This window comes from Ascaphus truei, chromosome 5 (assembly GCF_040206685.1).
Source record: "Ascaphus truei isolate aAscTru1 chromosome 5, aAscTru1.hap1, whole genome shotgun sequence".
Taxonomy (NCBI): domain Eukaryota; kingdom Metazoa; phylum Chordata; class Amphibia; order Anura; family Ascaphidae; genus Ascaphus; species Ascaphus truei.
Genome location: NC_134487.1, coordinates 123,035,168 through 123,052,944, shown reverse-complemented (window position 1 = coordinate 123,052,944; position 17,777 = coordinate 123,035,168). Strand labels below are relative to the sequence as shown.

The following is a 17,777-nucleotide window of genomic DNA, read 5'->3' as shown; positions in this document are numbered from 1 at the left end:
GCTGGATGCAGAAGTTGGGCCTGACCTCTGGTCCCCACAGCCTCCGGGTCCGGGACACTAGTCCCGGCTCTTCCCCCCCTGTCGGCAGCCCTGCTAGCAACTATAAGCAAGAAGAACAAAAGATAGCAACAAATGGCGGTGCACTGCAAACCCGGTAAATGAGACAGGCTGGACGTAATCCGTAAAAAAGATTTATTGTTACACAAAAATCCCATATCCAGACAAAAATGCTCTTTGATAAAGTCCCATCCTAGGTACGAAACGCATCAGAGTATTTTTGCCTGGAGATATGTGATTTTGTGAAACAATAAATCTTTATTTTACAGATTACGTCCAGCCTGTTTGCATTGAGCCGCCATTTGCGGCTATCTTTTTTCATTCAACTACCGGCTGGAGCACGCTCAAAACGGGACTGGATTTCGCTGTACCTTGGACCAACACGGACCTCTCTCTCCTGTGAGTTCCTTTATTTTATTCACGCGTGTTGGTTAGGGGCCAGTGGGACACTGCAGGAATTCCTGGGGGCTGTGGGTCTGGGATTGATCGGCATCGTCGGACTCAGCTGACAGTGAGCCCAGTGGTGCGGGGCTATCCCTTCCCCCTTCCCCCTACCGGTGTTTTTGTCCACACGCACATAGGGGCCTATGCAGAGAGCAGCGCTATTTCGAAATTCGCCATTTTTTGGAGAAAATCGCGCAGAAAACAGCAGAAAATGGCGAGTTCCGAAAAACGCGCCAATTTTTCTTTTCTATTTGTAAAACTCGCCTCGCGGCTGGCGAGAACCTCAATCTCGCCAGTTTTAAAAATATCCTAATGCAGAGAGCCGCGAACGGCATCTAGCGGCTGTTCGCGCCAATAAAATGGCGCGATTGTCTCCTTTTTGCCTCGCCAGAAAAAATTGGCAAGAAGCTGCCGCTCGCGGCCATTGCAATGGGAAAAAAAGGCGCAAATTTGTTTTTACACGTTTCTGAAGCGCGCATCTCGCCAATTTAAACTCGCCACACGCATCCATGTTAAACATAGCAGAATTCGCACTTTTCTGCATATGGAGAATAAAACTCTCCAAAAAAGCTACTTTTTACTAAATTCGCCATTTTTAAAATTCGCTGCTCTCTGCATAGGCCCCATAGTCTCTTCATTTATATTATTGCTTACAGCATTTATATACTCCCGGGAATTGAAGCTAAGACTTTCGATACCAATTCTTTATGCCTTACATTTGAAGTTTATTCACCTTCCCTTCGGGATTCTAGAGCACCGGACACGGGACTAGTTCCCACACCACTATAAGCAAGAAGAAAACTGAAGACAAAAAGAGCCTTCCTCATTGTCATACGTGTAAGATGCCAGTGATGTGTACCACTTGTATAACCTGTTGCCTATAAACGTAACATGTAAAACAAGGTGCCAAGTAGCCAATACCACGGTTAACGCTTTATAAAAGGAGAGTGATTTTTTACATTTGATTTGTAAGCACTTCTCCAGTGATATAACAGTGACACACACTCAATAACGCGCAGGCTTTTTTGATACATTTGACATGCTATAATCTTAAATATGACTGTGCAAACAATAATACACTCGGAGATTGGATTCAGGTGTGAGACAAAAAGCCTGTTTATTGAGATTGTGTTTAATAACATTCAGCCTAATAAGTGGGAAGATGGGAAAGTAGCAGCCCTCGGATTCATTTTCTGTTATAGTAACGTATCCAGCCGACAATAATAATTAGAACTTATGAAAGTCTTAACACGTGCTTTCCCTCTTCTGCAAGTCTGTCAATTTAGCAGACTCATGGGGATCGATTCCCAAAAGTCCATTAAATCAGGAAAATGAACATGGACGTTACCTAAAAACAGTCCAAAAAAATAAATATATATTATTATTATTATCAGTGTAGCAATACACATTGGTTATTCTATGTTTAGTAAATTGGGACCTGTGAGTCTCTCGCTGTACTTCCCTGCTGGCATGCAATTATTTTTGGTGGCATCACTGGAGCGAGCAGGTGGAACACACGTTTCTAAGTAGCTGCCCATTCTGATGGTTATTGGTTACTGTTAATGATTATCTTACTTGTCAGGTACTTGCTGGGAGCTATTTTTCTTTTCCAAGCAGAAGTACTGCTCCAGAGCAGCAATCCCCATTACATTATTTTTTGTTCTGCAATTATCTGAACCTAGCATACCCCAAAGCTGAACTCACTCACAGATCCGGGCTGCACTCTGTTCTTGTGAATTTAAGGTTTTTAATATGATGGGAAAAACAAGGAAGAGTGCAATATGTTAACTCTTTAATCCCGCTGACAAAAATATTTGCCCAGGAGAACAATATGGTCGTCATTTTGTCACCAGGAGCTTTCTGTTGGTTGCAAAAGTGTTGTGATGACCATATTGTTCTCCTGGGCAAATATTTTGAATCAGAGGGATTAAATAGTTCACTTCTCAGTAACCAGAAAATCTTCGGAGCTGAAAGTAATGCGGTTTAATTTCACAGGACCACCTGTTTCAGATTATTCCAATACATGAAAATATAAAAGCAGCACAGATTCCGGCTTTAATTCCATGCATCGCGTTGCAACACACAGGCTCCTTGAAATCTTGTGGCATATTAATTAAGTCCGTCTGCAAAAGAGTATTCAACCACAGCTTAGCAGTGTGGTCAGGGTCTCAGATTCCCTTTGCTAACATTTCTTGTTTAACCCATGTGAAATTGCATCTAGGCTAAAGCACTCAATAAAACAAATGCAGGTTATGTATCAAAGTCTTCCATCTGTAAAAGTGAGGCAAAGAATTAGCACCAGCTCTTAAGGAAAGATCTATTCATTCCTTTCTATGGGGGTTTTATTTCTTTGATAAACCTGGTGCTATTTTTTGCACCACTTTGTCACAGTTTTGCAGGTGGGAGATGGATAACAAAACCACCAATAATACATATTCAAAGGGTATTTTTTTTGGCAATTATGCACCACAAACTTCATGGAAACCATATGAAAAAAAATTGCATTTCATAACTATACATTTTAGACATCAACAGGGTTAGTAAAGAGGTGGGCCGCAAGCCATGCCATACGGAGGGTTTACCTGGAGCTAGAACAGGAACTTACCTGCGCACCATAGACACGCTGCATGGTTTGGAGTAACTGGTTTGTATAATCGGTGAGGGTTCCAGCATCTTCCTCAAACACGCTGAGCAGGGAGCGGGTCTGTGCAAAGATTAAAAAAAGGCATTATAAGATATAAATCTCAATAGAGTGCACTCATTTAAAGGTCGCTTTGCTATAGGAGCAGCAAGTACAAATGTGGAAAAAAGTCGATTTTTGGAGCAGACTGTAAGGTGAATCCCCATATAAATGTTCCCACTTAAAAATCAATTAACCTAATTTTCCCTTAAAATGACTACATACTGCATGGGAGCACATGAATAGAAAAATTGGCAAAAGCGCTCCAGTGCCAGGAAAACAGGATATAATGTAGCCAAAACCACCTTCCAAAGGAATCCTTGATGAGTAATAATGGTAGTAATATATAACAACCAGAATGGGTACTATCCTCCTGAAGGCAGGTGGTGGGTAGTACAAGCCCACCCACAATCAGTCTCATTGGCAGGTTCCCCTGAATAAATGCAAGTACTCACGTATCCTTGGTGTGGCTGACAGGCTGTGCTGCTTCCAATGATGATTAACCAGAAGTAAAAAAATGGGAGGAGCGCACAAACCAAATGGAGTAGGAAGGACCCAGAGTCAAAAAATGAATAAAAGGGCACTTTAATGTGTCATGAGATCCATCCAACGCGTTTCGAACGTCACAGCGTTCTTTATCAAGGATAAAAATACAGTGTAACACCACCTATTAAATACCCTCTTACCTGTTTTTGGCGCGAATTGCTTACATTGCTATTTGACTCTGGGTCCTTCCTGCTCCATTTGGTTTGTGCGCTCCTCCCATTTTTTTACTTCTGGGAGCACATTAAGCCTCAATCAGGCACATGGGGGCGTCTGGTCTAGAAGACTGTGATGCCAGTGACAATGTTAAAGGAACAATTCCTCCTGCTCATTTTTTACCCCACTCTGTTTTAAACAGGGTCAGAACCTAGGGGTCCCCATGAGCCAAATGCTACTATTTTCAGCGGTTTCATATAACAAACATAAGCCCAGGGCCACAAAATGGTGCTAAGCTTTAGCTCGTCTTTGGTCCCATTGATATGACTGTGAGTAAAGGTGTGCTTAGGGTTAGCACCCTTTTGTGGATCTTGGTTATAGGGCCTTATTCTGCAAGCATTGATAGCGCTGACCTGCACTATCACACGGGAAGCTCCGTTGAGTTAAGTCCATAATATTTAAGGAAATAAAAGTGCTTTTCCCAATATGCCAGATGCTAGTTAACTCTGTACCTTTATGTGGAGGAAAGTTATACAGCTCAACCCTGTTATAACACGTTGCTTGGGGTCCAAAGAATCTCGCGATATAAGCGGATCGCGTTAGATGTCCCTCTCTCCTCACCCCCCCCTTCCTTACCTTGGCTCTGACGGCAGGTGTCATGACATCACGTTGCCATGGCGACGCATCAACTGAAGCCGTCTGAACCACGTTAAGGAGAAGTTACAGAGGCGTTCACCGCTTCCCGGGCTTTTAATTCAAATGCCTTCGGGAAGCACGGGGGCCTCTGTAACCCCTGCGCCCCCCCCGCACAGAATTGTATGCAAATGATTTTTGTAATTTTACATGCATCCAGCAAATTTAAAAACTGTCCAAACAAAAAATTGGGAGCCACGCTTGCATCGCGTTATAAGCGGATTCGCGTTGTAACGGATTGCATTCAAACGGGGTTGAGCTGCATTTTACAATTTAACAGCTATGAGTATTATAAATTCGATGTCCTGCTGATCATGAAGAATTTGAAAATCCTGGCGTGGCCTTTGACAGAATTGCTTTGAAACGTATCTGCTGATTCATCACATGATTCAAAACCACTGGAACATTAGTCATCAAAACAACAAAAACCAGTTTATGATTTTTAGATTAACCTTGAAGAATAAGGGGCCCTGCCAATTTTTTCCTCAGAAAATATTCAGCTCTCTATATTCTACTTCTCTTTTTGTAATCCAGCCTAGATATATCTTTTTAAAAAATATGTAGCAATTGTAAAGAGACTTATTATTACTCTATTTGCTCTCTTTACTGTACCTTTGATAATAAGAGACTATCTTTTATGTAAAAAACGGGGATTGGGATCTATACCAAGGTGAGGAAGATTGGGGGGATACCTGGCTAAGTATCTCCAAAACGTGGATATGAACTGCAATTAGAGAAAGTAGCCTCAAAATTCAAGAGAGGTGTTATGTAAACCAGGTTAGGCTTCACAAGGTATACCCAGATTTATCCCAGCTGTATTGAATGGGACGTGGCTTGCTGGGAACTCTCTCACACATCTAGAGTTTATGTTCTAAAATAATCCCTCTCCGAGAAAAAAAAATGATTAGAATAACTCAGAAATTGCAAATACAACATTCAATTGGATAGACATTGGAAGAAAAAAAAATGTATAATTGATCTCCGTAGTCAAACCAATGACCTGTTATCCTGTGTACTAATAAATACAAGACTAAACTGTAAACAATAGAGGCAATCAGACCCTCTCTCATGTCCAGCAAATACTACATGAGATTTGGTTTGTAACGTCCATTAGTACAACAGATTGTTAAGAGGATCAAAGCCAAAAAGCGCTGCCTAGTGGATTCTATCAGGTGCAGTAACTGTGTAATGCTACTAAGTCTAATGGGTACAATGAGATCCCAAAAATGTAAAGCTTGGAACTTCAATTCTAAGTCTTTGTATCTAAAGTCCAGAGCTCACTGAACTAACATGTATAATGTAAACTTAGAAATCCCTTCTGTACTAGAACCATCATTTATTAATTTATAACATGTTTTACCAGGAAATAATACTTTGAGAGTTACCTCTCGTTTTAACGTATGTCCTGGGCACAGAGTTATGGTGGCAATACATGGTTACGTTAACTGAACTGAGGTTATGCATTCAATTTACAGACATTACATGGATAGTGTCATGAACGGCACACATGTAAGCACATCACTCGTACTGTATATGTGACAAGGGTTAATACACACAGCTTTCTAGCTAGACTTTTCACCTAACAAGGTCCCCCACTTTTGAAGACAAAATAGAGTTGATTAGTGATGCGAGTGGTATGGCATTGACTTGGGCGTCGAGTCGTAGGAACTTTGATTGTACTAGGTCATGTCCACACTGGCTGTTTAGTTTTAATGTTAGTAGCACCTGTGTAATCTCCTCTTCGGATACTGGGACAAAATTAGCTATAGGAGTACTCACAGGTTGCGCTTTATGATTGTAGTTAGGGTTGCGCCTTGATAGTAGGGAAGTAGCACATATCACAAAGTATGAATTCGATGCGCTTGGAATGTAAGTGGAATTTGTAGCATCATACTTTTTGATATTAGATGGTTGTTGATGGCCAGAAGGCTGGAATATATTGTGGAAATAATCAAGTGCAGAATTGGGGGCCGGTATTATCTTGATTCTGTATCAAGGGCAGTTGGTAAGATCATCCATCCAGAAATTGTTGTGGGTTAAAGTTTCTAAATGTTCTGTTGAGTAGAAATGTAGAGCTTGATTTGGGTGGTCGGATTTTCCTTACACAGTACACTATTGCATGGTCACTGAAAATGTGAGGTAGGATACCAAGCATTGGAATCTTTGGGGACAAGAGGATAAGATCCAATATAGCAAGGAATGTTACAAGATTTTAGCTTTGGCCTTGTGGGTTGAGAAATTTGGCACCCCTATGAAAATGAAAATTGTTTTACATGGGCCCCAAATTTTCAGTCCGTCCGAGGCTCAATTATGTCGTAGTCTGGCTCTGGGTATGGGACATAAATGAAAAGGTCAATGCTTCCCCAATAGTGAGCCTGAATTAATACTGCCAAATCAACATATCGCCAGATATTATTCAGTGCTAGGTTGCGCAATAAAACTTAACAAATGGCTAACAAGGAATCATTCTTATTCTGTTAATATTCTTTTGCACTTTTATTTGCTTTAAACATTATTATGCATCTTTTATTTGCACATCCCCTTATCCTCTGCTGTTCTTCATGTTTTATTTTGATTCTGTAATGTTGAAAATTAAAAATGTGCAAATAAAAAGGCAATACAGCAAGCATCTAATATACATTTTTTTTACCCGACGGTAAAAAAATAAATGCTTGTAAAAACACCATATTTTGGCTTGCACCAGCATCTCAAATACAAAAGCAGTCCCTCTGATGCTTTAGTCCCAGTGACCGTTAGCCGATGCTGCTGCTGCTGCTGCTGCTGCTGCTGCACTGAATTATCTAAGCAGCCAGGAAATAAATGTATATCTCTCAGATCTACTTGATTAGATTGTAAGCTCTTTGGGGCAGGGACTTCTTTCTCCCAATGTTACATTTAAGTCTTGATAGACCTATCCCACCAATATTATTACATTACCTGTGTTTTTATTGTATTGTAATGCGCTATGTACCTGAATGGTGCTATAAAAGAATCCTACTGTACATCTCTACTTGTAGTTCTGCTCTCCTGTTCCCCATCTCTTCCTTAACACCAGTAGAAAAACAGACTATACATGCAGGTGAAGGCATCTTCTGCTTCCTGTGTAAGGCTGTGTTAAGCCCAGTCTTCCAGTAGCAAACCCTCTCCCTTTATAATGCCAAAAATGAAGATGGATTAGCTCTCATTGTTAATGTAACGTTTTCCTAGGTCCATTACCCTTTACAGTGGCATCATAACGTTCTCAGGATGCTGCAAGAGCTAGAGGCCGGTGGGACATCCTGACAATGTAACTGCATTTTCCAGAAACTATCATGTTCACCCATCTCAACAGATGAGCAGGACCCTACTCTCCTCTTTGTGTCATCAGGGTATGCATTGCAATCACATGGCTGCAATCCCCACTGGGCTGCTACATCATCTTCTTCAATTATTGTGAGCTAAAGATTAACTACTAAATCATCACCCAGTGCTGCAGCTCCCTCTGGCAACAAAGGGGCGAACAAATGACCTGCACTTTCACATCATCATGCAAACTTGTAATTTGAAGGAACGAAAATTTAGATATGTGCAGCTTTTTAAAGCAAAAATATATATATAAAATAAATCTCTGTAGATCACAGCTCCACCTTTATGTATCCAGGACAAAAAAAAACTACACCGAGCACAACTTTCATTAAAACTAAGACAGCTTCTGTGTCACCCACTCTACGACTTTTGAAGCGATCTGTATGTTTGCAGTTGTTTTGATACTAAACCATACTGTTGTGCCAATGCTTTCTTTTTTCCCCTCTCTAGAATGGCCATCACATGGCGTTTTTATCTCGGACTATTTACATCATAGCACATTTATTAAATCCGCCCTCTGTCATTTTTGAGAAGGTCAAATGAGGGACACTTTGGGTAGTAAACATGAGAAAGCTGCTGAGAAATCCTCATTTGGAGCGAACCACACAGGAAGAGCTACGAGTTCATATGTACTAACTAAAAAGACTGTTGCAGTGCCAGAAAGCCTTTTACTCCATGAAATTGGTCTCAAAGCATATTTTAATATTTGATGCTGAATCCAAGCCGGGCACCAAAACCCTAAATAACTTCCTTAAAACAAAATTCTAGCAATTTACCAATTCAAGGCAGTAAGAATGGTGATAAAACACACTTCCATGCTTTAAAAAGTCATTGCCTTTTTAAAATATTCTTCCACATCACACATAGTGGAGGAGCAATCGCTAATGAGGTTGACTTTTTAAAGAATGGGAGCGTTTTTCCATCCCCACTATTTCTATATTTCGACTTGGACTTGGCGAGTCACAACAGTTGTTTTATTGTGCCGAAGTGCCCTGCATAGATCTAATATTCGTGATAACCGTTTTCTAAAGTATGTCTGTCGCTAGCAGAGAGAACCTAATACTCCTTTCCAAATAATAAATATTCTCTTGCCTCTTTTTCTGGTATGTTTTACTTTATTGGAGATAACATTTAGTCCTAACTGGTTTCTCATTTCCTGTTAAAGATACAGCTGCTCTCAAAATCGTTTTTTGTTATTTTACCTGTTTCATCCCAATTGCCTACTTCAATTTTGAAATTATTGATTTTTTTTTTTTTACTGCTTTTCAGGATCCAAGTTTTATCTCTGTCCCACCATGCTATTTAATAGGCAGACCACATTTTAGAATTTCCGATATACATAAAGCTAGCAAATATCCTGTTTTACCCCATGACGGCCCTGTTTGCAGTACCATAAGGCTGGGGCCATGGCGCCTTCGCCCGTGCGGAGGCGTGTGCGGCCGTAATGTCACCCGCTTGAAGCGGGTGCGTTTTTCGGCCATGGTACGTGCTTCAGCCGTGGGCATGTCTAGAGGCGTGCCAGTGACATCACTGAGCTGGTTCACCCTCATTGGGCGAACCGCTCACGTGTCCGGCCAGTTGCGCCAAGAAATCAGTTTGAACTGATTTCTTGTGCAACGCGCACCCCCTCCCGCCTCCGCGCGCACGGACGCCGCATGGACGTGAACACTGCCTTAAGGCAGTCTGTTCGCTCAGCGTGCAGACGCGCGGTACCATGACCCCAGCCTAAGTCTTTTGGAAAGTACAAACAAGTCGTAAATAACTAGAGGCCGCATAAAACACATATTAAAATCACATTCTGTTTTTATTTCAAAGCAGAAATGCTGCCCAATTTTACAGCAGTGCAACCAGGGACCCTCCAAAGTTGAGCCGCAATATTTCCAGCTCCAGAATCTCCTCGGTTACAGCTCCTGCTTTTGTTCAAAATGGCGCCGGAGTTCATGCAACAGGAAGCTTCCAGCTGGCACGCGGTTTGGTTGCCTTTTTGGTTTTCCCGTTGTGGGAGAACACCGGCACCTAAAAAACTGTAAGTATCCCGGAAACCAGGGGGTCCCCGGAGCTAACAATATAGCAGTTCAGCGATGGAGGACCATACCCATGTCCTGTTTCTAATCATGTTTAAAAAATAAATAAAGGGGACAAGCAAGTTGAATGCATTAAAATCGCCGCTAAATTTCACACGTCCCAATAGGCTGCCGTAACATCCCTGAGAGTATGAAGTGGCGGCTTTTTATTGGATGGCCATTGAAATATCCAGCAAGAAACACCAGTAACGAAACCTAGTAAGTATCTAGATAACAGAGCAAAAATAATGTGGTTCAGCACCAGAGAATCCCCCGATTGCAGTGCTGAAATAAAAATGTGGTATTTAGGTGGGATTGTGGCTTTAAATATACCAGGTTTTATTGTTTTTAGAGAACCTGTTATTTTGCTGCTTCATACCTATTTTGAGCCTTTCAGAAATGTGGTAACTTTAAGATACATTTTAGGTGTTTATTACATACAATGTTATTTTCTATACAAAGATTGCAAATGGTATATGGTGCATGATTTACATATTTATGTATACTTCTTTAAACTGTCATACCTGGAAAGACAGTATATCAAAAAGGAATATCTCATTTTAAACCATGCGTTTGAAGATACAGGCATACCCCGCATTAACGTACGCAATGGGTTCATAGCATGTAAAGCGAAAATGTACTTAAAGTGAAGCACTACCCTTTTCCCACTTATCGATGCATGTACTGTACTGCAATCGTCATATACGTGCATAACTGATGTAAATAACACATTTGTAACAGGCTCTATAGTCTCCCCGCTTGCGCACAGCTTCGGTACAGGTAGGGAGACGGTATTGCTGGTCAGGACGTGCTGACAGGCGCATGCGTGAGCTGCCGTTTGCCTACTGGGCGATATGTCCTTATTCGCTAGTGTACTTAAAGTGAGTGTCCTTAAACAGGGGTATGTCTGAATAGAACTTTAAAGGTCAATGTAACAAAAATACAATGCACTTTAAGGTGAATTCAATTTAAAGATGTAATTTTTTTTAAAAAAAATCACTGTATTTGTCATTGTGTATTGCATTATTTCCATTTACTGTGTGTGATACATTAGAAGTATAAAGTACTGTATGAATAAAAACATGCATGCACAACCAGCTCCTTCCTCCCTACTATTTCCACTGGACAGCCAGAAACAAGATAACAAAACACAATACAAACTTGTGTGTCTGTTTTCATAGTATTCAGATAACTGGCTGTCCCTGTCATAGTATTCAGATAACTGGCTCGCCCTCTCATAGTATCCAGATAACTGGCTGTCCCTCTCATAGTATCCAGATAACTGGCTGACCCTCTCATAGTATTCAGATAACTGGCTGTCCCTGTCATAGTATTCAGATAACTGTCTCTCCCTCTCATAGTATCCAGATAACTGTCTCTCCCTCTCATAGTATTCAGATAACTGGCTGTCCCGCTCATAGTATCCAGATAACTGGCTGTCCCTGTCATAGTATCCAGATAACTGGCTGTCCCTCTCATAGTATCCAGATAACTGGCTGTCCCTGTCATAGTATCCAGATAACTGGCTGTCCCTCTCATAGTATCCAGATAACTGGCTCTCCCTCTCATAGTATCCAGATAACTGGCTCTCCCTCTCATAGTATCCAGATAACTGGCTGTCCCTCTCATAGTATCCAGATAACTGGCTGTCCCTGTCATAGTATTCAGGTAACTGGCTGTCCCTCTCATAGTATCCAGATAACTGGCTGTCCCTCTCATAATATCCAGATAACTGGCTGTCCCTCTCATAGTATTCAGATAACTGGCTCTCCCTCTCATAGTATCCAGATAACTGTCTCTCCCTCTCATAGTATCCAGATAACTGGCTCTCTCTCTCATAGTATCCAGATAACTGTCTCTCCCTCTCATAGTATCCAGATAACTGGCTGTCCCTCTCATAGTATCCAGATAACTGGCTGTCCCTGTCATAGTATCCAGATAACTGGCTGACCCTCTCATAGTATTCAGATAACTGGCTGTCCCTGTCATAGTATCCAGATAACTGGCTCTCCCTCTCATAGTATCCAGATAACTGGCTGTCCCTCTCATATTATCCAGATAACTGGCTGTCCCTCTCATAGTATCCAGATAACTGGCTGACCCTATCATAGTATTCAGATAACTGGCTGTCCCTGTCATAGTATCCAGATAACTGGCTCTCCCTCTCATAGTATCCAGATAACTGGCTGTCCCTCTCATAGTATCCAGATAACTGGCTGTCCCTGTCATAGTATTCAGGTAACTGGCTGTCCCTCTCATAGTATCCAGATAACTGGCTGTCCCTCTCATAATATCCAGATAACTGGCTGTCCCTCTCATAGTATTCAGATAACTGTCTCTCCCTCTCATAGTATCCAGATAACTGTCTCTCCCTCTCATAGTATCCAGATAACTGGCTCTCTCTCTCATAGTATCCAGATAACTGTCTCTCCCTCTCATAGTATCCAGATAACTGGCGGTCCCTCTCATAGTATCCAGATAACTGGCTGTCCCTGTCATAGTATTCAGGTAACTGGCTGTCCCTCTCATAGTATCCAGATAACTGGCTGTCCCTCTCATAATATCCAGATAACTGGCTGTCCCTCTCATAGTATCCAGATAACTGGCTGTCCCTCCCATAGTATCCAGATAACCGTCTGTCCCTGTCATAGTATCCAGATAACCGGCTGTCCCTCTCATAGTATCCAGATAACCGTCTCTCCCTCTCATAGTATCCAGATAACCGTCTCTCCCTCTCATAGTATCCAGATAACTGGCTCTCCCTCTCATAGTATCCAGATAACTGGCTGTCCCTGTCATAGTATTCAGATAACTGGCTGTCCCTCTCATAGTATTCAGATAACTGTCTCTCCCTCTCATAGTATCCAGATAACTGTCTCTCTCTCTCATAGTATCCAGATAACTGTCTGTCCCTGTCATAGTATCCAGATAACTGTCTGTCCCTGTCATAGTATTCAGATGACTGGCTGTCCCTCTCATAGTATCCAGATAACTGTCTGTCCCTGTCATAGTATCCAGATAACTGTCTGTCCCTGTCATAGTATTCAGATGACTGTCTGTCCCTGTCATAGTATCCAGATAACTGGCTGTCCCTCTCATAGTATCCAGATAACTGTCTGTCCCTGTCATAGTATCCAGATAACTGTCTGTCCCTGTCATAGTATCCAGATAACTGGCTGTCCCTGTCATAGTATCCAGATAACTGACTGTCCCTCTCATAGTATCCAGATAACTGGCTGTCCCTGTCATAGTATTCAGATAACTGGCTGTCCCTCTCATAGTATCCAGATAACTGACTGTCCCTCTCATAGTATCCAGATAACTGGCTGTCCCTCTCATAGTATCCAGATAACTGGCTGTCCCTCTCATAGTATCCAGATAACTGGCTGTCCCTCTCATAGTATCCAGATAACTGGCTGTCCCTCTCATAGTATCCAGATAACTGGCTCTCCCTCTCATAGTATCCAGATAACTGTCTGTCCCTCTCATAGTATCCAGATAACTGGCTGTCCCTGTCATAGTATCCAGATAACTGGCTCTCCCTCTCATAGTATCCAGATAACTGGCTCTCCCTCTCATAGTATCCAGATAACTGGCTGTCCCTCTCATAGTATCCAGATAACTGGCTGTCCCTCTCATAGTATCCAGATAACTGGCTGTCCCTCTCATAGTATCCAGATGACTGGCTGTCCCTGTCATAGTATCCAGATAACTGGCTCTCCCTCTCATAGTATCCAGATAACTGGCTCTCCCTCTCATAGTATCCAGATAACTGGCTCTCCCTCTCATAGTATCCAGATAACTGGCTGTCCCTCTCATAGTATCCAGATAACTGGCTGTCCCTGTCATAGTATTCAGATAACTGGCTGTCCCTCTCATAGTATCCAGATAACTGGCTCTCCCTCTCATAGTATCCAGATAACTGTCTCTCCCTCTCATAGTATCCAGATAACTGGCTGTCCCTCTCATAGTATCCAGATAACTGGCTCTCCCTCTCATAGTATCCAGATAACTGTCTCTCCCTGTCATAGTATCCAGATGACTGGCTGTCCCTGTCATAGTATTCAGATAACTGGCTCTCCCTCTCATAGTATCCAGATAACTGGCTGTCCCTCTCATAGTATCCAGATAACTGGCTGTCCCTGTCATAGTATTCAGATGACTGGCTGTCCCTCTCATAGTATCCAGTTAACTGGCTCTCCCTCTCATAGTATCCAGATGACTGGCTGTCCCTCTCATAGTATTCAGATGACTGGCTGTCCCTCTCATAGTATTCAGATGACTGGCTGTCCCTCCCATAGTATCCAGATAACTGGCTGTCCCTGTCATAGTATCCAGATGACTCGCTGTCCCTCTCATAGTATTCAGATGACTGGCTGTCCCTCTCATAGTATCCAGATGACTGGCTGTCCCTGTCATAGTATTCAGATGACTGGCTGTCCCTGTCATAGTATCCAGATAACTGGCTGTCCCTGTCATAGTATCCAGATAACTGGCTGTCCCTGTCATAGTATCCAGATAACTGGCTGTCCCTGTCATAGTATCCAGATAACTGGCTGTCCCTGTCATAGTATCCAGATAACTGACTGTCCCTCTCATAGTATCCAGATAACTGGCTGTCCCTGTCATAGTATTCAGATAACTGGCTGTCCCTCTCATAGTATCCAGATAACTGACTGTCCCTCTCATAGTATCCAGATAACTGGCTGTCCCTCTCATAGTATCCAGATAACTGGCTGTCCCTCTCATAGTATCCAGATAACTGGCTGTCCCTCTCATAGTATCCAGATAACTGGCTGTCCCTCTCATAGTATCCAGATAACTGGCTCTCCCTCTCATAGTATCCAGATAACTGGCTCTCCCTCTCATAGTATCCAGATAACTGGCTCTCCCTCTCATAGTATCCAGATAACTGGCTGGCCCTCTCATAGTATCCAGATAACTGGCTGTCCCTCTCATAGTATCCAGATAACTGGCTGTCCCTCTCATAGTATCCAGGTGACTGGCTGTCCCTGTCATAGTATCCAGATAACTGGCTCTCCCTCTCATAGTATCCAGATAACTGGCTCTCCCTGTCATAGTATTCAGATAACTGGCTGTCCCTGTCATAGTATCCAGATAACTGGCTGTCCCTGTCATAGTATCCAGATAACTGGCTCTCCCTCTCATAGTATCCAGATAACTGTCTCTCCCTGTCATAGTATCCAGATGACTGGCTGTCCCTGTCATAGTATTCAGATAACTGTCTCTCCCTCTCATAGTATCCAGATAACTGGCTCTCCCTCTCATAGTATCCAGATAACTGGCTGTCCCTCTCATAGTATCCAGATGACTGTCTCTCCCTCTCATAGTATCCAGATAACTGTCTCTCCCTGTCATAGTATCCAGATAACTGTCTGTCCCTGTCATAGTATCCAGATAACTGTCTGTCCCTCTCATAGTATCCAGATAACTGTCTGTCCCTCTCATAGTATCCAGATAACTGGCTCTCCCTCTCATAGTATCCAGATAACTGGCTGTCCCTGTCATAGTATCCAGATAACTGGCTCTCCCTCTCATAGTATCCAGATAACTGTCTCTCCCTGTCATAGTATCCAGATAACTGGCTGTCCCTCTCATAGTATCCAGATAACTGGCTGTCTCTCTCATAGTATCCAGATAACTGTCTCTCCCTGTCATAGTATCCAGATGACTGGCTGTCCCTGTCATAGTATTCAGATAACTGGTTCTCCCTCTCATAGTATCCAGATAACTGTCTGTCCCTCCCATAGTATCCAGATAACTGGCTGTCCCTGTCATAGTATTCAGATGACTGGCTGTCCCTCTCATAGTATCCAGTTAACTGGCTCTCCCTCTCATAGTATCCAGATGACTGGCTGTCCCTCTCATAGTATTCAGATGACTGGCTGTCCCTCTCATAGTATTCAGATGACTGGCTGTCCCTCTCATAGTATTCAGATGACTGTCTGTCCCTCTCATAGTATTCAGATGACTGGCTGTCCCTCTCATAGTATTCAGATGACTGGCTCTCCCTCTCATAGTATTCAGATTTCTGGCTCTCCCTCTCAACAGGATTTTCCCTCTAGCTAAATCTGGTCGTTTCCTCACCAGTCCAGCCACACTGTGCCAGTAACCCAGAGACAAAGCAGATCTGCCAACAGCCACAACACTGCTGCCCCCTCCTCCTCTCCTCCTCCTCCTCGGACATTCAGCCAGTGAGCACCTCCAAGCAGAACCATAACAAGCCACACACACAATCTCTACTTCCCACAGATAAAGGAACCGCAGAGTTTGTATCCCGGCAGCACCATAAAGGTGTAACATTACAGGCCCCACAACCCCACACCATGGCAATGCATTATTAAAGGGCACTAGACGATGTATAAAGCGATACATTATTATTGCACCTTGGACTCCCACCCCTGTGCATGTACCACTCAGGAAGGACAGGCAGGAAACCCAACGCACCAATGTGTGGAGGATTACATCCCAATCCAGACCTCCATGTTGCACGATTGTCGGATTGGGAAATACAAAGAAACTGCCCTGTGTAAGCCGCACATGACCAGAGCAGTACAAGTTTCTTGCATCCGGGTATGTGTCCTCCTTTCTACAACAACAAGTATCCTGCCCATTCTCCTATTAACCCCTGCAGAGCTGCAGCAGGTCCCTGCAGTGCACACCCAGCAGCTCCCATATATCTGATCATTGTCAGACCCTTTCTATAGCGGGGGTAGGATGCTCCTGCACTCTGTCAGTGCCTCCCGGGGTGATATTTGAACCTTCAGTCCCCTTACAGACGGCGTTGCATTTGCATCCAAAGGAAAAGGGTGATCACCGGCCAAACCTCACCCTGCAGGATGTGCAGCAAACACCCCCTTTCTTAGGACAGTCATATCAAAGACTGGTCTTACCTGGGGGCTGTCTTGCAAAGCCTCCTCCAAAAGTAGCTTGTCCACAGCAGGCATGTTGTCCTCTCGAGGGCTGGTGCTGAATAATTTAGTTTGATTCAATTAACTCCCCCTCCTTCTCGGGCTCAGTGACACGTATTGTACTAGGGACGCTTATATGACTTGACACTAGTGGGCAGCAGAGAGCTCAGTACATACTGTAATGTAACAGCCCACACAATGTATTCCTGACTAGCCAATGTGCTCCACAGTACAATATATGCCATGACTGGGGGAATATACACACAACTAATACAAGTATTTACTGTGCATTGTGAATAATAGGCATTACAATAACCAGATATAGAGCATGATTAATACAAATGTACTGCCTTTAGATCTTATAGCCAAGAGGCAAGATAGCCCAAGCAGCACTCTGGCACACAGAACCTAACTCCATTAGGCCTCAGGCATGGTCAGCGCTTATGCGCTGAGTCGTGCTGAGGTGCGCTTGCACTTACCTGTGAGCCCCTACAGCCGCAATGAGAGCGGCTTTAGTAGGGGCTCGCCTACGCTTCCGCAAGCGCGCGGAAGCGTAGGTCTTAGGTCATTTTTAAAATCACGCGCTTGCCGGAGCGCAGTGCCAGTCACGTGAGCGGTTCGCCCAATGAGGGTGAACCAGCTCCGTGACGTCACTGGCCCGCCCCCGACACGCCCCCTGACGGCGTGCTGTCTAAGGCCAGGGAAAGCACCCGCTTTCCCTGAGCCTCAGCGCGCCTCAGCACGCCCGCCGGAACCCTGGACGAGGCCTTAGATGGGTTGAACTAGAAAATGCATTCTCAAAACCGACACCAATGGGATTAATTCTATGGATCCCGAAACCTCATAGATCATCCTGTGATAATC

The 17,777-nt window shown here is 43.3% G+C and overlaps 1 protein-coding gene across 1 annotated transcript in view; it reads right to left on the bottom strand.

Annotated features, from left to right (window-relative positions):
* Nucleotides 1–17,044, bottom strand: part of APPL2 (adaptor protein, phosphotyrosine interacting with PH domain and leucine zipper 2) — a 57,730-nt gene extending 40,686 nt beyond the window's left edge. Inside the window, exons 1-2 of the mRNA XM_075600571.1 lie at nucleotides 16,896–17,044; nucleotides 3,107–3,205 (exon numbers count right to left, since the gene is read on the bottom strand). Coding sequence (XP_075456686.1) covers nucleotides 3,107–3,205; nucleotides 16,896–16,949 — 153 coding nt within the window. The 5' untranslated portion in view covers nucleotides 16,950–17,044. The remainder of the gene's footprint in view (nucleotides 1–3,106; nucleotides 3,206–16,895) is intronic.
* Between the last annotated feature and the right edge of the window lie 733 nt (nucleotides 17,045–17,777).